This window comes from Callithrix jacchus, chromosome 15, assembly GCF_049354715.1.
Source record: "Callithrix jacchus isolate 240 chromosome 15, calJac240_pri, whole genome shotgun sequence".
Taxonomy (NCBI): domain Eukaryota; kingdom Metazoa; phylum Chordata; class Mammalia; order Primates; family Cebidae; genus Callithrix; species Callithrix jacchus.
Window position 1 is genome coordinate 46362229 of NC_133516.1, and position 26015 is coordinate 46388243.

At 38.6% G+C, this 26015-nt stretch overlaps 1 protein-coding gene across 9 annotated transcripts in view; it reads right to left on the reverse strand.

The window, feature by feature from the left end:
- The window catches only part of ADAMTS9 (ADAM metallopeptidase with thrombospondin type 1 motif 9), a 170608-nt gene that overhangs the window by 54648 nt on the left and 89945 nt on the right, over window positions 1–26015 (reverse strand). For all 9 annotated transcript variants that reach the window (XR_013527414.1, XR_013527413.1, XM_078351404.1 and 6 more), the window contains 2 exons: window positions 21656–21817; window positions 19182–19358 (listed from right to left, as the gene is read on the reverse strand). Coding sequence is in view for 7 of the 9 variants with exons in the window: in XM_078351404.1 (XP_078207530.1) it covers window positions 19182–19358; window positions 21656–21817 (339 nt within the window). In the remaining 2 variants the exon portion in view is untranslated. The remainder of the gene's footprint in view (window positions 1–19181; window positions 19359–21655; window positions 21818–26015) is intronic.

Here is a 26015-nt window from a genome sequence, read left to right on the forward strand (position 1 = left end):
CTGGGGTCTATTGGGGGGAAAAGAGGAGGGCCAGCGGGGGGGCGGAGCTGGGGAGGGATAGCCTGGGGAGAAATGCCAAATGTGGGTGAAGGGGAGAAAGGAAGCAAAACACACTGCCATGTGTGTACCTACGCAACTGTCTTGCGTGTTCTGCACATGTACCCCAAAACCTAAAATGCAATAAAAAATTAAAAATAAAAAAAAGAAAAAAAACAATTACATGAGACAATGCTACAAAGTTCTTTGTGTTTCAGCCAGACAACATACAAAGGACACATTTTTTGCATCACCATTACTATTATTTCTAGTCAGTGGACTCTTTTAGAATATCTCTTAACATGAAGTTTAACAGGTGAATTTTAAAAATATATATTTGTTAACTAACGAAGTCTAACATTCTAACAGGGGCGTTGATAGGTGAAAGGGGGACTTTGGCAAGATCTCATCCCTGTGAATGGGCAAAGTGCTTTTCTTTTCAAAGGTCACAGAGAAATCAATCCACAGAGCAGTCATACATGTTGAAGATTCCTTTTGTAGTGCCCTTTTCTCTCTTAGAGACTATTACTTACCAATGTTGTTTCTTCTCACCAGAGTAAGGAGAGGAAAGATGCTATATCTGAACTTCACATCCCTCTTTTACTCCACCATTCCCTGCTCGCACTTATTTTTTCTCAAGAACTCCTGCATTTCCCTCTTGTCTTTTGTTATGTCATTTCTTTAAATGTCCTGAGACACAGAATCAGTGTCAATGATAACCATTATGGAATCCATAGTCACTCACTTCCCTGCCACGCCCTTCTCTACTATCAGAGTAGTCATGGTCTTTTGTTAAAAACATATCTTCTTCTTGGCAATGAACCCATTTAGGGGAGGTCTTACAGGGCTTCTCACAAAACAAGAATGGCTTTGAACAGTGGCAGCGACAACCAAAATATTGAGGAAGAAGGGAGAGAAAGCTTTATCAGGAAACAAGGGCTGTGACTTCAAGGCGTAAAGCCAGTGTTGACAAGGCCTGCCTGATGGCTGTTTATGTCTGGGACCACCCTGGCACTTATTACCATGAAAAGGAGCTGAGACCGCCTGAGATTGGCAGGGAACACCAAGGAAGAAAGCGGATGTGGGAGTCACGGTCATCCCAGCCAGATGGGGCATTAGGCCATCCTCCTGTCCCCGCTACCCCCCGCCCCCCAACACTCCAGCCTTTGCAAAGCTACAAAGGTCTAAGAAAAGGAACCAAGCTTCACATGTCAACTCTTGGAGCACAGTCTAAGGCTGCTGTCAATATGACAGCCAAGTAGGTGGCCCTGCATATGCTTAGCAAGGGAGACAGCAGGGCCGAGCAAATAAAGGGAGACAACGAGGGGCTCACACCTTCCACTCCCACCCCGTCACCCCAGGAATATGGGGCTCTCCAGTCCCACAACCTTTGATCTCACAAAGTAACAACTTCATATTAGGGAGGAAAATACATTTTAACATTAAGTAGAGCAGTATATGATATTAGTTATGCACACTATGAAACCCAAATTAGGGATCATTTTGTTCTGCAAGAGTGGAAATATTACAGTTTCTCATCAAGAAAGAAACGAAAACCAAGGAAATCTGCAAATGTAGCACCTGGCGAATTCTATCATGGCTATATCCAGGGGTGCAAACAGAGAAGTGAAGACAATAATCACCAGGCGATGTCACCCCTCACGTGGGTAACAGGGCTCTATCACCCCTTTGATTCCTGATTCTCAAACACGTCAAACTTTTTTTAGGGATTTTCCTTTTCAAGATTTATCTGGTGATTATTTGTAACCTGACATCAGCAGAATAATCATGCTCACATTTTTCAGGAAAGAGGCGAAGATGATACAAGGACCCACTCTGCGCCTACCATGGGATTATTTCTGAAAGCCATCTGGAAGACAGGCAGGGCAGTGGGTGAGAGATTTGTACCAGAGGTGAATGAAGTGTCTGAGTAAGTAATTGGTGGGAAAGCTATGACTGGTGAGAGTAGTGACCAGAGTTTCTTGGTACTCTGAAAGTGGACTGTTATTGAAGGCCTGGACTGGAGAGTTCAAGGCTACCTGAAGATGTCAGTCCGCTAGGAAATAACAGTGCTGGGGCAGACCCACTTGACATCACTTATGGTACTGTCAAAAGCAGTCAGGGGACAGAGCTGGGAAGCTTAAACCACCTTCAGAAATGCTTCTGTAGAAAAGCAATCCATGTACCTAACCAATGTCTTCCCCTTGGACCTTGTCCTCTTCCCAAAGAACCATCTATGTGTCATCAAGTCATTTAGAGGACACCAGGACAAAGTTCATTCAACTGCCTCCTCCAGTCTTGCTTTCTCTGTCTATCTGGCCCTTCTTCTGTAAGCTCAATGTGAAAGAAGCATCTTTGTAGGACAATACATCAGGTAGACTATACTGACAATTTTATGATTTTGGGAAGCAGCTTATGTAATTAATTTGCTTGTGGGTAGATAATAATGCCAACCCCAAAGTAAGAAATGCATAAATATCTGAGCCTGTATCCAGAGAAATTTATCTCAGCAGCAGGGATAAAAGTCATTTTAACCATTATTGAATTAGATGCTCATCTTCCAATTTTGCATTGCTCTGTTGGGAATATGCACAGCATATAGTCACTCTCAATATGCATTATTCAAGAACTTTGTGGCTTTTCTTGTCTCCTCTTCCTGCCTTCCTTTTGGTTAAAAAAAAAAAGGCTCAAAAGTAGCACCATGAAAGGCTGGGACAAGAAGTAATAACCAGATAAAATGTAAATGGCTCGCAACACAGAAGACTTGGCATTGAAAAAGGCTAAAATTATGTTAGATGGTTTTCTGCAGATTCAAATGATTCTTACCCTACTCTGAGACGTATTCAGATGGAAATGGAAAGACTGAGGCAGAAGAGTGTAGTAGTTACGAACACAATGTTAGGACAGTTAGACCTGGTCTGACTGGAGAGATCTTTCTTTGATATTTTTTGCAAGCTGCTTCACCACTTCCAGCATCTATATCCAATTTTGTTTAACAGAGATATGAAATTATGACACATACACATCTCAAACTTAACATGTTCGAAACAGAAGTCCTGATCTACCTCTGCAAATCTGTTCTTCCTATAGGCTTCCCCATTTTAATCGATAGCAACTCCATCCTTTCACTTGTCCAGTCCAATAAACATGGGAATCATTTTGACCCCTTTCTGACTCTTGTACCCCATAGTCAAACTCTGCTGCTAATCCTTTGGCACTATTTCAAAAATTAATCAGAATCCTACCACTTCTCACCACTTCCCTTGGGACCACTATCATCCGAGCAACACTTTCTCTCATCTGAGTTATTGCAACGGTCTTAACACTTCCATCTCTGTTTCTCCTGTAGCCTCTGCTAAATTCAGAAGCCAAAGTCAACCTCCGCCCACCCTTTCACTGCCAGTGCCTTCGTATCTCACTCAAATTGAAAACAAAACTCCTTCCAATAGGCTAACCCTCTTCTTGCTCTCCTTGCCCGACAGTCTACCTCCATTTTCGTCTTCCTCAGTTTCATCTCTAATTTCCTTTCCTATTATTCACACCCTCTGTTCTAGATGCACTAGTCTCTCTGCTCTCACTAAGAGATACCTGGCTCACTCTTATTTTCAGGCCGTAACCTGTAATACTCTTCTTCCAGATACTCACATGGCTTGCTTTTGTATTTTCCCCTATCTTTGCTCAAATGTCACTTTCTTAACGGAGACTTCCCCAAACCTTCTTTAATTAAGCTCTAATTTAATTAAATCTAATTCTCACCTACTCTTCCATGCTATCTCTTATCTTTCTTTCCTAATCTACTTTTATCTATGGCACTTGTCATCTTCGTTCATAATATATATCTGACTTTTTTGTTTTGTGATTTGTAGCTTGCCTCCATGCCTCACTAGAATGTAAGTACAATGAGTTCAAAGGTTTTTGTGTAGTTTGTTCACTCCTATGTCCAAAATGTCTAGAATGGTGCCTGGGTTATGAAAAACATTCAAACATTTATGGAATGTACAAATGAATGCATGAAACAAGTGAATAAATAGTATCTAATAAAACCTGGAACCACTTATCTCACAAGAATAAAGATTAAGTAAACATTCTGCACAATGCTCAGTTTATTGTCAGAACCAAGTAAATAACAATTGCTGTCTCCTGTGTCTTATATCCATTCAGTCCCAAACTAGCCACATATTCTTGTGGCTTAAATCATATCTACAGAACTAAATGTACACGGGACATCTAGACGGAAAATTATCTGACATTATCATACAAAACAAGCAGAAAACAGGCAGAAGCTAGGAACTCAGAATACTACACTGCCCTGCAAATGCAAGAAACCTCGACGGTTCATTATTAGCCACTGATCCCGCCACATACTCTGAGTGTCTATACTGTTATTTCCCCTCCCTGAAGATGTCATCTTTGAGTGACATTTTTGCCAGATGGGTGGGAAAATGTACATATATATAAACTAAAAACAGAATACAATGAAATGCAATACATAAGAATGAGTTTTATCAAGGCCAGGCATTTTCTTTCTTCTGGCTGGAAACATCTAAAAGCATAAACCTGCAGATTCACTCTTCTGTTCTGAAACAATAAGTCTCAGTGATCCTGATCAAATTTTAAAGTTTTCTTTCGTTTAGAAAAAGGCTTTCAAAGTATAATATATCCAAAACTCTAGAACCAACACTGAGCCCAAGATTTTATAACTGCAGAGTGAATTTGACAAATGAAATCACGGCCATCTTTCTGCAAACTCTCTAGAGCCAGTCACCACCAAGTTTATCTCTTATGGAGAGTACCTGTTATCCAAATATTAGGATCAGGCCATGTCCAGAAAGACAAACTTTTCTTAGCTCAGTAGGACTTTTCCTTACAGATGTACTCATTCTCATCATTTTAGGATGCTGTAAAAGTCCAGCATTTTTGAAATGGATCAACCTCAGGCTGATCCATTTCAAAGTGCTGGCCTGAGGTTGCGAGCTGATCCAGTCCAATTTTTGAGTTTCTTTCTTTCTTTGAAAGCCATTCAAAATCAAGTGAAATGTAAAAAAGGTCTGATTCAGAAATGCAAATATTCAGCTATCTCTGACTTGTGATAAGAAAAATAGACAAAATCAGGAATCTGGCTAAAAACCCTTGGGAAACACTCAGATCCCAAGGACTCAGCTTCAGGGACTTTTACAAAGCAAAAGAGGGCTGAACTGGTTTCTACTCAAACTTATTTCTTTTATGTGTCACAAACAAAAATTTGTTTCTAGAAGTTTTGAAAGCCCCCCAAGAAAGGCAGTGGAAAAACATAGAGCTTTGGAGTCTATCAGGTCTGGATCCAATAATTACTGATTGTATGAGTATTGGGAAGCTTTCTTAACTTCTCTGAATCTCAGTTTTCCTATCTGCACAATGGACATCATAAGACCTATTCTGCAAAGATTATATGAGGATTAGCAATAATGCATGCAAAGGACCTGGTCATGGCCATGGCTCACATCAGATGTTTAATAAATGAGGGACTTTCTTACTATTTTCTGCTTCTAGTCAAATCCATTTGGTCAACTGCAAGTGGGTGCCTTTATGTGCCACATCAGGAAATGTAAGACAACTAATTGTCCATCAGCTGGTAACTACTAAAGTGGAGAAAGTCATTCATTCAGAGCAGTGAATTTTTTTGATGGTGGTGATGTGTCCTTGATTGTTTAGGGGCGATTTCTCTTTTTAAACATTTTTAAAATTTTAAATTTTTAATTAATTAATCAATCAATTCAGAGACCAGGCTATGAGACTGGATATGTATTTTTGGTGGAGATGTGATTTCACCATGTTGCCAAGGCTAGTCTCGAACTCCTGGGCTCAAGCAATCCACCCACCCTGGCCTCCCAAAGTGCTAGAATTGCAGGCATGAGTCACCATCCCTGGCTGAGATTTCTCATTTTTTAGGGATTCTTTCCTAGGTAAAAGATTCGCATGTCCTCAATTTATAGCCTAGAATTATATGTAGATTATATGTAGTCAAAAGTCAAAATTCAGTTTCTAATTATAAAGGGCTTTTGACATAGCTAATTGGTAATTTAAGGTTTCAATTAATTCTGAAAGGCAGCATCCACTTTCCTTATGGAAAACCAAGATCTCTTCCACATTGTACACCAGTGTATAAGTCTGTTATTAAGTCTTAATAAACATTTCTTTGGTCTTCCATCAAATAAAGTTTGAACATTGCAGGGAAAATTGAATGATCCATTAGAGCTTAGGTCCAACCATGAAATTTCTGAGGTTGATGACAGTGTCTTCGGTTTCTTTTCTTTGCCTTTCCTCTACCAATAGATTTCTTCTCCAGTCTCAAAGCTTTGGAGTCACTACTAGCGTTTACAGTCATTGTTAATGATCTTTTTAAAGGAAAAGAATTGAGATTGATTTTCCTTCTGAGACCAAGACATATTATCTAAAATGTTTCCTGACTCTCTGATCTCAGAGTCACACCTGCCATTTTGAGTGTGTTTGTGTGGCATGGGGGTTGGGGTTGGCAAATACATAGCATTTGCCATCTGCTAGAGGAGGAAAGATTTACAGAGTGGAAAAGAAGAGGAATGGTGAGGTAGAACTGCAGAAGCCTGCTTTCCCAGAAGTTAATGTATAGGAAAGCCAAGTTAATGCCACATATTTACAAAAGGTGCTCACTGCAACCTCCGCCTCCTGAGTTCAAGTGATTCTTCTGCCTCAGTCTCCCAAGTAGCTGGGACTACAGGCACATGCCACCATGCTACGCTAATTTTTGTATTTTTTTTACAGAGACAGAGTTTCACCATATTGGCCAGGCTGTTCTCAAACTCCTGACCTCATGATTTGCCCACCTCAGCCTCCCAAAGTGCTGGAATTATAGGTGTTAGCCGCCGTGCCCAGTCCCTCTGATGGGTTTTTTTAAAAAACCCAGGTAGAGTGGAAATGACTGACTGTGAAAACTTGGTGATCTCTACCACATAAGGATTTCACTTCCCTGAGAGGAGGAAGGGAACAATTTTATAATCTCAAAGAATTCTCTGATTTAACAAATAGGGACTTGGTATCAAATATGTCTGGAAAATGCTGATGACTTTACCCATCTAATACCCACAGGAATATGGAAAGAGAAATTCTGCTGTGAGAAATTCATAGAACTACCTGGCAGAAGAGGAAGGGTGATATTGCCTTCCAGGGAACATTTGGCAATGTCAAAAGACATTTTTTGTTGTCACAACTGAGGGGGTATGCTATTGGTATCCAGTTGGCAGAGGCCAGGCATGCTGATAAGCATCTACAATGTCCCAAACAGTCCCCACAACAAAAAATTATCTGACCCCAAATGTCAACATTTCCAAGGCTGGGAAACCCTGCTTCATACCTATTCACAATCCACGGAACACTTTACATACTGCTGTCTTAGTCCCTAACCAGAAATTCTCAGGTAAAATGCTCACTAGAATTAATTCTGCTTCTGGAAGGGTTCCCAAAAGGGAAACCTATATACTCAACTCTGACACTCAAATCTGACCAATTCCTAGATACTGCTGGCCTATTACATATATGTAAATTCTATCATTGATATGGGAAGCTCTGTTTGAAACCTAAAGTTAAAAACAAATCTCTATATATGAACTATCAGTGCTATCAGACAATGCGGACATTATGAGCATGATGAGGATATTACCCTTGTTTTCTTAGAAATGCCCACCCAAATTTATGCCTTTCTTTCAAAGTTTATTCTTCTTGCCAAAGTTACCATGCAGAATGTCTGTTGATCAATTGGGCACATCTGTACACATTTACAGTATCCGACACCTCTTTCAACCCTCAACCCCGCCCCCAAAATGAGTGATGGTGCTTGTTGATTTGCAGATTTACAGTTTGGTGAGACAAGTTTGGGACCTCGTATTTTCAGCGCATCCTTGAAAACCTTGCTTGCTTAGGTTTGGCTGACCTTGATGGTTCCCTGGAATCTCCCTTGCATTTTATGGGAAATTCAACTTTCCAGAGAAAAGAGCTTTCGGATATCTATGGGTTTGCAACTATGACTTTCAGCTTTCACTTTTGAATGTGGCCCCAAATGTCTCAGTGGTGGCACTATTCCCAGATTTGGGGTAAATCAGTTATTTGTTGTTGTGGCTATGCTGTGCATTGTGGGCCATTAAGCAGCATTCCTGGCCCCTACCCACTAGAGGCCCATGGCACCTGCATCTCCATCATAACTACCAAAATTGTCTCCAGACATTGCCAAATGTCCACTGAAGGCAAAAATCACCTCCCACTTGGGAACCACTGAATTATACTAAGGTTCTCAGAAAGACCTTCAGCAAGTTCTCAAAACCAAATTGATTCAAATAGACTTGGTGAGCTCAGGGCACACAGAGATTCTTTGTTGATGGGAGTTGCAAAGGGCCTGCTGAACATCCGTTCAATGAAGTCAGGGGCTACAGCTAAAAGGGTTGGGAAACCCCCATCTGTAGAAAACGTGCTGTGTACAACGTGAAATCAATTCCCATGCATGACAATGAAGATCCCAATTACAATGAACAAACAGGTTCTTCTGAACGGCACTTCCTCCCTGACATTATGTCCATGACCCTGCAACCTGCGGGGGTCTCAGATATGTTATGTCTGATTCAAAGACAACCAGAAAGAAGGAAATAATGATTTCATCAAGAAAGAACACATACCAAGACAGGAATAGGTAAGTGGGCTAGGTGGGGCTTTTATTAATCTCAAGGAAAACAAACAACACACATTTTTGGGAAAATTCTTTCATTTTCAAAGGAATCTGAACATGGACTGGGTCGCAGTTGATAAAAAAGGGGGGGAGTCTGCATATGGCCAGATATCAACTGGAATTTATTAGGAAGAGATGCAGTGAAAGTCTAGATTTCCCTGGGAAAAGTGAAGCAAAAAAATGTACCACTCCCAGAGGCCTTTCAGTTGAGCTGCATGGGTGGGATGGGGAGGAGGGTGGAGGAGAAAAGACTTAGGAAAGAGAAAATCATGGGAAAAAGCCAATTGAAAAAGTAGGAAAGATTCTGTTTCTGCTGAGCTCTGACTGTCACACCCACTCCCTTTTTTTTTTTATCACATTAGGGTGCAGGTCTGAGACTAAAAACAGCTTCCTAGAATGTGTTAGAATTTTTAAAATTGTGAAATAAATCCAGATCTATTCTTTACTTCCTTGTGAAGGAAAATACACACTCTGAACATATTTATGTTTCTTTAAGAAATTTGATAAAGTAACTTATTTTGAAAATTTTCTAACTTGCAGAAAGATTGCAAGAACATCACAAAGATCTCCCTTAACCCCCCAGCCTGAGGCCGCAATTGCCAACATTTCACCACATTTGCTCCTCCCATCTCTCTCTATACGTGCTATTATCATTTTGTCTTTAACTGAGCAATTTGAGAGTAATTTACAGACATAATGTACCATCATCTCTAAAACTGTTTCCTCAAATCAAGGACATAAATACCATACAACTTTTACATAAACACCATACAACCCTCTAAGTCAGGATATCACTATAAATACAACAGCACCAAACAATCCTACGTCTTTCTTTTTAATAATCCCCATCTACCAGTTAGCTCTTTATTTCCATATTTCTGGACTTATGTGATAAGGAGTTCAGCTCTTGAGCAGCTAAGCTCATTCATTTATTTCAACATTGTTTATACTATGCCCAGTTTGAGAAAGGCACCCAGTTTGAACTGTGGGCTTCATTAGGCAGAAGGAAATTAAGGTTTGGGGCAATTAAATGATTTGGGAAACAGGTTTTTCACTTAAAATGTGTTGGCTCTGTCTATATTTCTTCCTTTGTCCTAGCTAAGAAAAAGGAAGCAAACCCATTCTGCTTTTTCCGTTGTATTTCCCCTTGGTTCATCTTACCAAGTTCCCAAAACATAACTGTTTTATTATTCACCTGCCACATGGACTAAGGAATACAAAGGTAGTTTTAAGAATGAGGGGTGATGAGAGGAAGAGGATGTAAGAGCAGGGTTCAAGATGGTTGACTGTTCTACCAATGGAAATGAACAAGACTCAGCATTGTTAAAAGAGAATTCAGCTCCTGTAGCTTAATTTTAGCTCAAGAAATAGTTTGGAAGACATTTCAATGCATTGATTATCTTTCATTTCGACCAGAGAGTTATTACTGTGGGATCACATTTTAGTAAATTTTATGATTTTTCTTAATTCATTTGTAAGTGCTATGACATCTGACTTTCTACAAGGAACCTCATCACCACCATGAACATCTGTAAAATCACCTATCTGGCTCTAAGAAAATCTATCATCCTGACTATCTATATACCTACTACATAAAGAAAATACATAGATTTGTCTACTGCCATACCACCCTGAACGAGCCCGAGCTCATCTGATCTCAGAAAAATATTTAGATTTGTTACCTCAGGTTATTCCATTTCTATCAAAAATGCCAGAGATCTCATCCAATATGTGCTTAATACTGGTTGCTTTTTCTTAAAATCTTCTGAAAACCCCAAATCTTGCTCTTTTACTTGGTATAAGACAATTTTCTTTTATTCTGTCCCGATTTTCTTTGCTTATCCACTAAGCAAAACTTGTAAATAGCTCAATTAATTCCAGAACATTTCAAGTATTAATAGTTACACTCTCGTATAACATAAAATCTTACATTGTAGTCATACTTTTTCCACACAGGTGACATTTTACCACTTCATCAACTAAACAATGATATGAGGGAATTAAACCTTGGATTAAACCAGTAGCTTGAAATTTAGAAAATCCTAAATTCAAATCCTGGTTCAGCTACTTCCCAACAGTGAGACCTAGAGACCACTTCTGAGCAGTGAGATCAACTAAACAACTTCTCCAGGGGTGCAGACTTCATCAAGTAGAGAAGATTAAGTTAGACAACATGGGTGAATCGTTCAGCATAATTCTGAGCACAAAGTAAACATTCCAAAATGGAAGTTGTTGCTATAATTTTTAAAAAAATCAAAATCTTCCCTATAATTATAGGAGGAAACACATGGTGTGAAAAATTAAGTGGGAAAAAATCTGCTTTCTCATGTGTAACTGAAGTTATCAATTAATTCACTTTCTATTTCCGATGAAAATGTCTTAGGAAGAATTATTTGAACTATTTCTCATTTTAGTGCATAGACAACCTGAGAGTGAGCATAACCGATTAATCAAAACAGACCAATTGTTGTATTATAGTTTAATTCAGAATGTTGCCCTAAAGGTGGGAGAACACTCTATCTGGCCGTTGCGAAAGAAAACTGATGAAAATTATTGTCAATTTGTAGTCAATGTTGTGTATAAATTTAAATTTCTTGGGGCCTTCAGTACAGAGTAAAAAGGTGAATGAATAAGAGTTTGGTTTTTTTTTTGGAGACGGAGCTTCGCTCTTGTTACCCAGGATGGAGTGCAATGGCGCAATCTCGGCTCACTGCAACCTCCACCTCCTGGGCTCAGGCAATTCTCCTGCCTCAGCCTCCTGAGTAGCTGGGATTACAGGCATGCGCCACCATACCCAGCTAATTTTTTTTTTTGTATTATTAGTAGAGACGGGGTTTCACCATGTTCACCTGGATGGTCTCAATCTCTTGACCTTGTGATCCACCCTCCTCGGCCTCCCAAAGTGCTGGGATTACAGGCGTGAGCCACCGCGCCCGGCCCTGTTTTTTTTTTTTTTTTTTTTTTTTTTAACACTGTGGACATTAGGTTTTACAAAAATAAATGATTACAATTACAGTCATGGAAGAGACATTGCCTCATCTCAGTTTCTTCTGATGTGTCTTTGAAACAGAGCCCTGCAAAGCTAATGTGCTCAGCTTTCACCTACTGGGTTCAATGAATATGAAAATTTGCCTTCCTGAAACTTTTCCTTCAAAGAGGGAATGATCTCTTGGAATTCAAGCTTCTACAAGGTGGCTACCTGGTGTTTTCCACTTTTGCCTTCTCCTAAAAAGCATCAATCAAACCTTGCCCTTTTAACCCACTGAATACTTAAACATGCTTTCTCCTTAACTGAACTTATTGCCACAATGAACTTGAACTCTGAGATGCACAAGAGGAGACTTTGTTTTAACAGCTGCTTTTACAATGAAGCCCTGGAGTTACTATTCTCAAGACCCCTGGTTCTGTTAGGCTGTTTTTTCACTGTCCTCTGCATTTTCTAATCCCCAGCTGTCAGGAAACACCAACTGAAGTTTTCCAAACCAAAAGCACAAAACCCAAGAAAGGCAAGAGAATGTTAATAATCGGATGCATGGGTATCCTATGGTGGGACCCTTACCTATGGAATAAGGTTTTTCTCCCCAATTTATTTTATTAAATTTGATATCTTTGCTAGTTTATTATTAATTATTAGAGATGTCCTATTGCCTGAGGTTGCCCTGTCCAACATCATAGCCACTGGCAACAGGTAGCTATTTAGAGTAGTTAAAATAACATTAAAAATACAGTTTCCTTGTCACTTAATCACATTTCAAGTGCTCAGTATTAACCACATGTGGCTAGTGGCTTCCATAATGGAAGGCAAAAATACAGAACATTTACATTGCTGCAGAAAGCTACTTAATTCTCTTGGCCAAGGCATAAGCTCTTTTTCATAGGAGAAAGGGGAAGTAGCTCTTGCTAAGAATGATGGATTTCTGGGTTCAGCCTACGTAAGTCATCTTCTAAACCACCCCTGGATATGCTTTTCTTGGCTGCAATTTTCTATTTTATAAATTTCTGGAAAGAGAGGTTATGGTCATTTAAACCTGTCATGACAATGATGGCACTTTAGAGAAAACAACAGCAAAGAGCAAAGAAGATGGTGTGGAGATCCACACATTCCACATCTTTTCATTGGTACCCATTAAATAACAAAGGGAAAAAGTATTCTCAGACCACAACTCTCCACCTTATGTGAAGGCCAAGGACCCAGCAGGGAAAAGGCAGAAAGTCAGGTTCTCCACTGATCCTGGCTCTTAGACCACTGAACTCACATTTGGTTCTAATGTAATGGTAATTGGAAGCATATTCTCTGATAGGAGATTTTTTTTTAAAGTTCCATGCCATCAGTCAGACAGCATCTATCACTGAAAATGGTCAATTGCACATTTAAAAGCAAAGATAGAACTACTAATGTATACTTACTGAATAAACATCATCAGCAACCATGAAGGTACATACCCTAATAGCACCTTGTATTTTTATTTTTATGGTGGTGGTGAAACTGCCAGGAAAACCAAAGTATCAGTTCTTTAATTACATGTGTTTAACATTCATTTAATACTAAAATTTCTCTTACTCCCTTAGAATGAAGAGCTATATCCTTAGCACCCAGAACAGTTCCCAGTAAGCCCTTAAAAAGTATTTGTTGAAAATTGAATGACTTTTTTTAAAGAAATGACCCAGAGGTTTTTTTTTTCATTCTTCTCCCACCTCCAACCCTTGGTATTAAAATAAATCTTCCTCAACTGCCATCACTAATCACCAGGATTCCCTCCTAGCAAATTACACTTGGACTCAACCTCTACCTCCCACTCCACATTCCAAAGTTCCTATTCCTTTCCATTCCTGAAGGTCAACTCCACAAGAGGAGTCATGGAGAGGAACTGGACTCCTCCTCAGAGCCCAGTAACCCTCCTACCCTGGCTCCCCCCGACTCTGGACTTTTTAAATCCATGAAAATAGAATCTGTCAGGCTACCACAAAATAGCACCAGAAGGCAGGATCAGTCTTTCATAGGCATATAATCTCTGTAAATAGTGAAAAAAAAAAAAAAGATTAAAAGCCTGCTAAGTTTTGTCTCTAGTGAAATAGATGCCGGCAAGTGTTTTGGTTGTTCTGAACACATTAGAGATGAGTTCTACACAGAACTCAGGTAAACTTCGTAAATTCATATATCATAATATTTTGTTCCACAAAAAATCTATCTTTTTTTAATACTCCATAGTGATATAGCCAAATAATGTGGCTACTTCTTTTTTAAAAATGCTAGCAATATGTTTAAACATGTCTTCATTGGAGTAAAAAATATATTTATAAAAATATATATGCATTTAACATGATATTCCTTATAGTCAAAATCTTGATAACATCCTCCTAATCTGGCTAAAAACATATTTGTAAAATGAAAGACGAATATTTTTGCCATTCCCTAAATGACAGTCATTTGAAGCTTTTGTAATTGCTGGTTGGGAATTTACCAATAACAAGAATGAATTTGGATTTTCTGTTGCTGAGTCAAATGGACAATGCCACAATTAGCTAAATGATATTATGTCTAAATGAAGTTTGAGTTTTAGGCATATCCTTTATGCAATATAAACAGGAACCTAAAAGTTTATTCTGAAATAGGCTGTTCCTTTCTACCAAAATAAGATTAATAGGCAATACCATAACCATGAGGTAGAATCACTCAAGTAGATTGTCCCCTAGTCAAATGAGTTTCTAACAGCACCTCCCTCATGGGTTACAATGAGAGGTTAATGTGATGTGTATTTGCTTAATTTGGCTTGTTAGACAGTAAACACTCAGCAAACATTACCTATTGTTATCTTCATTTCCTTTGAAGACATTAGCTTACTTCTTACCTTATTAAAAACAAAGTCTAACTTATATAGGGACCCCCCCCCCTTACCTTGGTCCTTTCACCCATGAATACCATAATAACCTATATAGGAAAATGGAGGCTCAGGAGAAGGATGAGATATCAATAGGCCTCTGGGTCATTTTTATGATTTAGACTTTTTTGAAAACGGTAGGATCTCTTGAAACTTCCAAGGTAATTGTTACAGTATTTTATTTTCCTTCAATAAGAAGTGCTTTCTGAAATGTATTGCAAGTGAACAAATAACAAAGTTGACAAATGCTGTAAGCCTTTTACAGTTATCTGAACACACAGAAGGAAGTGTAATCAAATTTATGCACATTAGGTTTGCTTTTTCCTGTACCTAGTCGTCTCTTATGTGTTCAGAACCATGTCTTCCAATCACCTTTTTTTTTTGTCTTGTGGCTATGTTTTATCATTATCTACAAATTCAATAAATGGAACATGCATATTTCATAGTTGAGACTCAATAACTTAGGACAACAGTATTACAAAAGAAAAAATACCCAACAAAATGTTAAGCCTCATGTATTTTTGTTTACATAGCTAAGCATCAATTCCAACTCAGAAATTTTTTTTAAAGTATCCCTTTAAAATACATACTTGAAGCTATCTAATTACACAAAGCTAGATACTCGGCTACTCAGATTTGAGGGAGGGGTTGTACAGGTTGAAGGGAATTTACAAAATTAAAATTGTATCTTTTTAAAACTAGAAGAAACATATACATTCATTTCTAATTCACAGAGCCTACTTGCCTTTACAGTCTGCTGATAAACACTGAGTTTTTAAACATTGTATATAAAATTAAATAACATGAAAAAATAAATATGCTTTATTATATAACACATAGAAATCTGTACTGCTCAAAATATTCAGAAAATTCTAGGCATGGCTGCTTAAACCTGTATTTAGAAAATATGGTAGTGATATTTACAATCTTTATTTCTTCTAGAGAAAGAAGTAGTGAGGTTATAAAATACTGATATCAAACATTTTCTCTTCCTACCTAAGAAGCTGCAAACTTTAATACAAAAATGAGGTAGACACAAATTCATAAGTTAGCCAGGCAGAAACAAAAGCACAGTTCCTTCATGAGCTCATAAATTCTCATTATTCGGGTCGACAAGCATTATTCCAATGCACCTAAAGCAAGGCTCAGAGAACATTTTTAGGTTTGTCATGAAAAACCCAAACAAGCAATTTCTCCTAAGGAGAAGCACAGTTTCCAAGGTGATCAGCAAGCAGGTTGACAGGGCAATGCACAAAAGAACATCAAAGACCCATGTTGGATATACGGTATCACCTAGCATACTTTCAATCTGTATCCTAGATGAATTAGCTTTCTCTAGAATGCTCTGGATTTTTAGCCTACTTTCTGCTGAAGTTTGACGGTATAGAGCTCTATTTCCAATTTACTCCTCTGTTCACAGGATGTGTGCATTGACTATTTAGTATCCTCCTGGGACTGACTGCAGGAGTTGACTGAAAGGCACGGGAGTTTAAGAACCTTATCTCAGGCTGGGCATGGGAGCTTACTTCTGTAATCTAAGCACTTTGGGAGACCAAGGTAGGCAGATCACCTGAGGTTAGGAGTTTGAAACTAGCCTGGCCAACATGGTGATATTTCATCTTTACTAAAAATACAAAAATTAGCCAGGCATGCTGATGGGCACCTGTAATCCCAGCTACTCTAGAGGCTGAGGCACGAGAATCGCTTGAACCCTGGAGAAGGAGGTTGCAGTGAGCTGAGATCATGTCCACTGAACTCCAGCCTGGGTGACACAGCAAGACTCCATCTCAAAAAAAGAATATTATTTAAAAATCAAACATTAGCAATAAATAGTCCAAAGGCCCATTTAAAAAAGGATAGAAAAGGTTGAATTTCTGGAGGATATTTCTCACCAACATGATTCTTAAATCTGTAATGACTTGAGCCAGAACCAATGGCTGAGCTAAGATGGGTACTTAAACCCTAGGTTCACAAAAGCTTCATTTTAGGGACTCTGGAAGGTATATTAATAATGATTTGGGGTTTCTTTCCTAAATACTGCTCTTTAGTAACAAGTGTTGAAGTAGGCTATCTCCATTTTGACCTTGGAGAAGCCTAATTCATACAGCAGCAATTACTTCTTGACATTATCTACTGCATGGGAGTTCTTGGAGAGAGAAAGCAACCAGGCAGAAGGACTAATTGCTACCCTTGGTCTCTAATAAATCTAATTTGCTTTCTGTTGAAAGCAACATGTTAGCACCTCCAACATACTTTTTATTGTTGTTAGTTTCACTGTCAGTTACAATGATGAAGCACCATGGAAGTGGCTTTATGGCTATTAACACAATTACTGAGGTATGCTCACATTTGGACTTACTAAGATATTATGCCAAAGCATCCACAGAAATAAATATACAATTAAAATAGAAATCCTACAGTAAGAATATGAAAGACTGCCCTCTCACACATATATTCAGGAAAAGTAATATATTACAAAGACATCTATTTAAAGAAAATGCTTTTGATCTAATTTTTTAAAATCACAAAAGCCTTGCAGAAGTGGTCTTGCTCTTTTGTAGAGGCTTTAAACACATATTTGAATAATGATCACTTTATAAAGAAAGCACTGAAATCATGTAGGCAGCAAAATGATCTTAAAACTCCATGCACTTGCTTCTGTGCATACTAGAGAATTATCATTTCTTTCTCTCTCTTCCTGTTTCAGAAATCTGTGTGCAGACCCAAGGAGAACAACTACATGAAATAAACTTTATGTCTTCACTTACAATAATTAGCAATTCATGTTTTAAAATTTAAACATTTGTGCCCTTAAAATATCTGCAGGGGAGGGTAGTGATCCTGTGTAAAAAATTACAGTGTATTTAGAAAGTGTTTAAGGAAGAGAATACTATGGAAAATAATTTATAATTCTCTAAGACTATAGGATTTCCCCTCCATTTTCCCAAATAATTATTCATGGAGAGATAAATATAGAATGATCAATGGAATTGAGTCTGAGAAGTAAAATGCACAAGGAAAAATATTCTTTTTTTTCACCAAACCACAAGAACATGCAATAAATAGGCTTGTGTATTCCTTCTTTAGTGTTAAAAGTATTTGGGGTTTTTTTGGTCAAAATTAGTGAAATACCTCTTTGTGGAGAGCTAGTAGACTTTCTGAAACATAACTCTGGCACTAGTGTTGCTGTTGGTTAAGTAAACTGGATGAAAATATAATGAGCTCAAGAGGAAACTTCATGAAAAATAACATGTAATAGGCGACGAGGGAAGGTGGGAATGTCAGAAGATGTTCTTGACATTCTAAGGTTGTTTCTGATCTTCAAAAATTTTCATGTGGGGAAGGTGCCATTTTATAGGCAAAATACTCCTAGTGAATTGACTAGAGGTACAATAAACCAGAGCTCTCTGACTCAGAGTGGCATTTTTTAAACTCTGGAAGAAAATACTTATAGTCCAGCTAAATAGTACCAGTAGAGATAATGCTCCAAATTCTTCTAGATTTCTACTTAATACGAAGTACAGTGATTATATAGTTAGTGTTATACCTGCAGACACGACCCCAGCCATTGAAACCCTTGACTCTTAGAAATGTCAATAGGTATTAACCATGTCACTTTACTTAATCCACTCCTTAGCTGGTTTCAGAGATGGTTGACTTGTCAGAACCACATTGAATAAAAAACATTATGGGTATGACTTAATATAATACTAAATTCAGCTTCAGTGCAATTAACGTATTTACAGGACCATTTTTACTCTATTTACATAAAACAGCCCTAACGGCTCCACAGCTTATGGGCACAACTCAGCCAAAATATTGTTTTGACACAGCTGATCCTTCTGTTTGCCAAGAGCTGCCCCAAAGTTTGCATTGTATTTACAGTGGCAAACCTGTCTCACCATGTCAGCTGCTGGCTAAGCAGATAGCAAAGGAAGACTAGGACCAAAGCAAAAATGGTCTCAAAGGAGCTTCCTGTCTCTGTGCAAGAGAGAGAACATTTCCGACACCATAACAGGCACCAGGTTACCTGTTTCATTTTTGGTCTTTTGCATTTTCAAAATGATTTTAGTATATTTTGTGGGCACAGCCTTTGTACAGATTATGTTGAGAGCTGTACCCGAGTCACACAGGAAAATTACAGTCACTGAAGAAAAATTGCTTTGGCCTCAATAAGCAGGTATCTTTCCCAAAAAGTCAAAACTACTAGAGCTTAGAAAAGGAAAGAATGTCTGCTGTTGAGTTTTCTGCTAAAATCAGTGCGTGTGTATGTGTCTGTGTGTATTTCTGCTAAGAAAAGGCAGCTACTTCTTGGCTCCAGGTCCTGTATGAGGTACACATATTCTGTAAAGTCACTTTGGCAATATCATAAAAAGTTAATTCTATTATGTGTCAATATGGAGAAAATAATAGACTATTTATAGCAGAGTTTCTGGGATGCCCTTGTCAGGGTGACAATTATCTGCCGCAGAGGAGTGCCCCAGAATACCTTGCAATTAGATAGTTTGGTTAACAAACATGAATAGTTAGGGCCGTACCGAGCTCCAAGGGCCAGTACTCCATGCAGCGTTGTGTGGACAAGCATGTGTGTTACACTGCTCACGATCGGGAGGTTTATCAAGAATTTCACAGCTCAAATCTGGAAACCGTTCACCATTGGACCGCTGACAGACCACCAGTCTTGTTCTCATACCTCCACCACACAGCTTTGTGCACTAGAAGAAGGAAAAGGAAGGCTGAAGTTATTTTGTCTGAAAGACCAATGACAAATTTTCTTTCTCCCTAAACTCAGTTATGGCATTGAGCAAGGTAAGCCTCTGACAGATGGAACCAGGGTAAATTACCAGTAGTGATATGGGAAACAGACCCAAGGCTCTCCTACCTTAATGGCAGGTATTAGTTATTGAGTGCTTTCTCTTCACATGCACTGAGGGCTTTTGCATATATTATCCAATCAAGAGGAGTATAATTATTTGTCCCATCTTATATATGAAGCAATAAAGATGAAGGGAGGTTAATTAACTTGATCAGGGCCAATCTGTTAGCAAGTGTCAAAGATTCTTTGAGAAATACAAAACCAAACCAAACCAAATCAAGCCAAACTAAACCAAAAGAAAAATAAACAAACAAAAACTACCCAATACCAAACAAAGGAGATAATAACTTAACCGGTTCAATTTTCTGGCAACTTCTAAGAAGCTGTCACCAATGCTTGGCTGTTCTCTCATTTCAGTCTCTATAGCCTTTTATGACGCTAAACCATTTTACTGTATTTCTGAATCTGAGGACAACTATGACTTTCCCCTTGATGAATAAACAGGATGGTGGGAACACTGGGTAAGGTTCTGACTCCTGGCTAGATCTAATCTTCTGAGGCAGGAACACGTTGTATTTCTTGGACAGTGCTGCTGTGCTCAAATCCAGCAACACTGACATTTGCTTTCCCTGCTGTGCCAAGGCCAGATCTCCCACAGAATTTGGAATGATCTGGTCTGTGCTGACAGCAAAGCATCCCAGCAAGTTCATGTATTCTTCTGGCCTAAATCCAATTACAGAAGCTTAATCACAGGCCCCACAGGACAGAACTTTGTGAGGAGGTTTTGGGAAATCCACAATACATGAGTCACAAAGGCTCATTCCCCTTTCTTTCCCTTCAACAAAGCTCTCCAGAATGATGCAACTGTCAATGAAAGTCAACAAAAGCCCTGTTATGACTGCCTATGACTACTAGGTTACGTGGATGCAACCATGAAATGTGGACATGTGATTTCAGTTAGCCAAGGATGTGGACTAACATGCCCATCAGTCTCATTTGTCTTTTTCCCCCTCTTGGCACTGGGACCTCCAAGGTGTTATTTCTCATGTTTTATTTGATAAATGTTATAGTCAAGACAGAACAACTCAACAAACTTTAAATATGTGCGCTCCCTGTGAATTCAAGAATAGAGAGATATATTCTTAGTTAATTGAACATAAAACAATAAGCATCTAAGCCCTATGTATAATAGGGGCTAAAATCTCCACTTAATCACAGTATTCTTAATGATAATACTTATTCTTAACATTAATTATCATTACATTATAGTATCAGTTACTTGATGAAAGGCTATGTACTAGGCATTTGACAGGTACTATCTCATATCACGGTCATAAATACTAAGAAGTTGGTGCCATTATTATCCTTAGTTACAGATGAAAATATAAGCATTTGGCAGATACTACATTATCTGCCAGGGTCACAAAACTTTTAAGAGGCATAGCTGGGAACAGAATATGGTTTTCTCAGCTTCTAATACTGAGAAATATTATTATTTATTTTTTAAGACATTTAAAAATTTATTTTAATTTATTCAAGAATAAATTATTTTTATAAATAAAATTTATTTATTAATTTATATATAAAATAAATAAAAATTATAAATTAATTTATAAAGTTAATTTATAAATAAACTTAGTTTTTGTCCCTTATCAGTTGTCAGAGGCAACTCTGAAAAGGTAGCAGCTAAAGAATTCCATGTTTGAAAACACACAGCTAACTACTCACATCCACAATAAAAACATATCATCTTTCATAGGAGTTATAGCACTTATTCGATCTGGTTTCATTAGGGACTTGGAATATTGGGAGACATTATGCCATGGGAACAGGGCATAACACAAACACCACAAAACTACCAAGAGGGCAAGGCTTCCATGGACTGATTTAATAAATATTTCTGATCACTTTAAAAGCATCTACTTTTTATTCATCAGAGGTAAGCAAACAATTTATACTAGTATTTATCTGTATTCTCTTCTAATTTTTCTTACCTATATACCCAAGCTGTCTCTTAGTGGTAATAGAAGCACTTTAAAATGGTCCAGAATGTAATAAGACAGGTTTCCTAGTTAATCCCCACTCCAGAAGCTTCTATTAGAGCTGGTTCTTTTTCCTTAAAATAAAATCTGAACGACTGATCCAGTTTGGTTAACACAATTCCTCTGTGTTTATAGACGGATAGTTCACTCTCACCTCTCCCCAGCTGCCATAAGCCCACTGAGGGCAAGGGCCGGATTCACAGGCTCTTTGCTCATCAGGTTTTATTCTCTCCACGCAGTCGTTTGCGGTGTATCCATTTTCATCCTGACATACAACAACACGCCGCTGGGATCCGCCAGCACAGGTACTAGAACACTAAACACATCAGTTGACAAGTTAATCGCCACCTCAATCTCCATCTTAGGAACACAAAAGCAGCTAGTTGAAAGGTTAAGACCACTGTGCTGAAAAGCAATCTCAAGTCATCCACAAAGGACAAAAAGCAATCAGAACCCGAGAGCTTCCCCATTGTGGGGTTGTTTCATGTACACATCTTATAGACACATCTGGAGGCAGCAATGTGGCTCCTCCTCTGGTGTGCCTCAGGCCCTCCGCAGGGGTTCCATAAATGCCTAATGTGACTTCCAAGGCAGGCCACTTAACTGTCTTTCCTTATCCCCTCTGCATCTCTAAGAGGTACAGAGGTGCTGATGGACAACCACAGTTTATTTGGAAATTCTTTTCTTTTCAAAACTGCAAGTGCCTATTTAGAACGAATATTTGATTTCCCCTTCAACATAGAGGTCAACTTACATGCTTAATGAATTGCTAGTCGTTGAAATCAAGCTTCTATATGAACTCATTCAGTTACTCCAGGAAAACATCATGAAATGTCATTTAGACATCATTTCCTAGCCAATAAAATGTTCCTTTCTCTCTGTTTAAAACAGCCTGAACTTCGGTGGCTAATGGTAGCAAGACCTGTTTTATTTATTTTTTACTTCCCCAATGAACTTAATTGAATTTCTTCTTGCAGCCAAGCCTCGGCTGCACTTTCAGTCTAACATACTCTCTTTCATGGTTTGTCATGGTGTTATGTTTGCATATCAGTTCATTTCCCACGCGAGCTTCTCATAGCTCACTTATTTATTTACACCTGAAGTGTTTTCATCTTTCTATAATTTCCTTATCTTTTTAAAGCCAAAACATTTGCTAGTGTCCTTTGCTCTGACCCTTGTGAAATCAGTTTGCTTGTAAAATAACCATCTGGTCCTCAAAGCAATGTATTTCTCAAGATTTATCAAGACTCAAACTGCGTCTGCAAATATGTTGTTAGTTTCAGGTTCTGAAGGCTGATTTTTGCTTTCTAGCTAATCGTAGCTCACATCAGTGTTACTTCAAAATAGGCTCTATCAAACATTGCTTCTTGCTGGTCAGCTTCTTTGGTATCAAGATGTGAATATATTTTGTTGCCCATTGAACTGGACCACTATTAACTTCCCTGCCCATGCTGGTCAAATCTTAAGTGTTTTTAAATCGGTACCTACATTTTCATTTTATATTGGATTTAATTTTTCATTGTAGAGCCAGATAATAGATTTATTACTTCCTCTTGAGAAAATATTTAGGTATTTTTCAAGTTACAAAAATTTTACCTTTATTCTTTGAGGATTCTGGTATACTTACTCTAAACTGTAAAATATTCATTTCCTACCTTTTTTTTTGAGATGGGGTTTTGCTCTGTCACCCAGGGTGGAACACAGTGGTATGATCATACCTTACTATGGCCTCAACCTCTCAGCTCAAGCCATCTTCCATCTCAGTCTCCCATGTAGCTAGGACCACTGGTACACACTATCATGCCTGGCTAATTTTTAAAAAATTTTTTGTAGAGACAGGGACTCACTATGTTGCCCCAACTGATCTCAAACTCCTAGCTTCAAGCAGTCCTCCTAAAGTGCTAGAATTACAGGAGTGAGCCACCATGCCTGGCCTTACTTCCTACCTTCCTACTTTCAAACAGCTTAGTACATAATAAAAAGCAGAGAACTATGATTTTAATTAGCTTTGTTTGAGGACCAGAATTTAGGAAGGGCCTTTCATGGTATAGATAGATTTGTAATCTATATCTTGGTCCTTGAGCTTTCCCTTTGATAATATAATCTTGTATCATTCCTTTATTATGTCAGGGGCCAGCTTTATTGCCCCAGTAAAATGGTAGGCTCCTTGGGGAAGGCCTTAATGTTATAACTGGTATCCCTTTTGTCTCCCATATTGTTGGTCACAGGATTTGCTACCTGGTCCAGTTAAAGATTCTGGAAGGAACAGCTCTAGAAAGTACATGGTATTCTCTCTCCAATATGGCTGACGGGTACAAAGAGGAATACCCAATCTGAGGTCAACCAATCCACTGGCCACCCAGGGAGCAACTGGATGCTTCCTACTGAGAATCCAACTGAAGGACTGGCGATAGTTCTCAGCTTGGGCCAGGCAGCAGCACTGCACGTTTTGAGCCTGCTTGGGTCTTTATACTCCCACAGACAGATGAAGTATTGTACATAACCCTTCTCCAGGTCTAATTTTGCCATTATTTGATTAACAGGGATTCTTAGTTCCATTCTTCCATGTTGCAGACTTTCAGTCTGGACTTTTGTTAACTAAGTTCTTGTCTTCTTTAAATGACAACATTTTCTGAGGTAAACATTTATTTAAACAAACCCTGTATCTATTAGTGAAACATACCTGAGATTTGTCATCCACAGTAGACAAAATAAAGGAGAATGGCCTTTAGAGAAACAAAGGGTGATAGATATTTTTTTTTTCTACCTGCTCAAATTAATATCTTTTCCCTTACTTCTGGCAGCAAAATTTCCTTTGAGAAACCATTCCTCCCCACTGTAGGTGCCATCTTGGTCTGTCGATTAAGATGCTGTGCCCTATTGTGGTCAGCGGTGGGCAACCAGAGTTTCCTTGGAATCTGAATCCTCGGCAGAATAACTCAAGAGTGGCATAGGCTTAAAAGAGATTAATTAAGACAGAAATTCTCTAAAGATGTTATCCCTTAGTTACCCCTCTATTTAGATCAAGAGTTGGCCAGCCACAGCCCAAAGAGCAAATGTAGGCTACCACCTGTCTTTAGAAATAAGGTTTTATTGGAACAGAGCCATGCCCACTTATTTACATATTGTCTATGCCTGCTTTTGTGCTGCAACACACAGCTGATTAGCTGCGACGGAGACTATGGTTCACACAGCTGAAAAGATTTACTATCTGGCCCTCTGCAGACAAAACTTGCCAGCCCCTGAGCTAGAGCCCTGAAGATGCTCTGGTCCTTGTCCCTACTGGGGCTAAATGAACAGCTTTGTTTTTCTTTCACTTGAAAGAGTCAATTTCGTTTCTTTTGTTTGCAAAATCCCTAATTGGTCACACACCTTGCTCAAGTGTATGCAGAAATGTATTGTAAAATGAAGTTCTTACTCCAGAAATCACTGAAAAACTTGATTCCCATTCTCCAGTGTTTATAGCACTTTGCTGCCTTTTCTGCCATGGAAGGCAGGAAGACCAAGTATGGATTATATACCACACAATGCAGTGCAAAGATGATGTACATCCTTCATCCTCCTGAGAGTAGGTCAGACACATCAAGCTAAGACTGAAAATCGCATTGTCCAGCTTCAGCCTCACTTAACTTAGTGGGAAAAAAATCTCCAAACAAAAAACAGGCACAATGAGGAAAAGAATGGTATTACCCATCGCTACAAAAAGCTTACCTAATCCTCCCTAATTGGGAGCTCTGCCCAAGGCCAGAATCATTCAATCTTAAAGGAATGCATCATCCCCAAATGTAGTCCTAAATAAGCATGGCACTAAAATGCTCTCTTTAAATCCTAGTGCTATCATTAGACTACATGTGTGTGTTTTGAATTCTGTCAACAAGGAAAAACCATGAGACACTCAATGATTATTTTCCCGGATCACCCTTTACTTTCTCAGAACTGAAATCTCTTCTAACCCAGGCAAAGGAAGCCCAAAAGTGGAAAGCAAAAGAGGGGGATTGGATGGCTAGGGTCTTGGGCAACTTGCAGCTGATCTGCACACAACCAGCACAGACAGTGGCTGCAAATGCTCAGTGGCTAATTAGTATTCATCGGAGAGTACATCTAATTTACTGAAACATAACCACGGTGGGAAACAGACGGCTTCCTTCTAATTCTTTTTAGCCGAGAAACAATTAAACAGAATTAGCAGTACTAGAAGGAAACTAATAGTAAACAATTAAAAAGAAGACCCCTGAATAATTAATAAACACCTAACTACATCCCTACCCAGGATCCTTTAAAACCCTTCCCCTCCTGCAATTCCATTCAACATGTCTGGTATTCCACAGCATACTGTTTTTTTTGAAAATTATTTAGTGAAAACATTAAAGCATCCCAAAGCATACTTTTCCTTTGATAGCAGGTATTTGTCAAGACCTTCCTAACTTGAAGGACAATGATAACAATAATAATAAAGACAACTGCTGACATTTATTAAGTTCTCACTCTGTGGCAAACAGGGCACAAAGCACTTT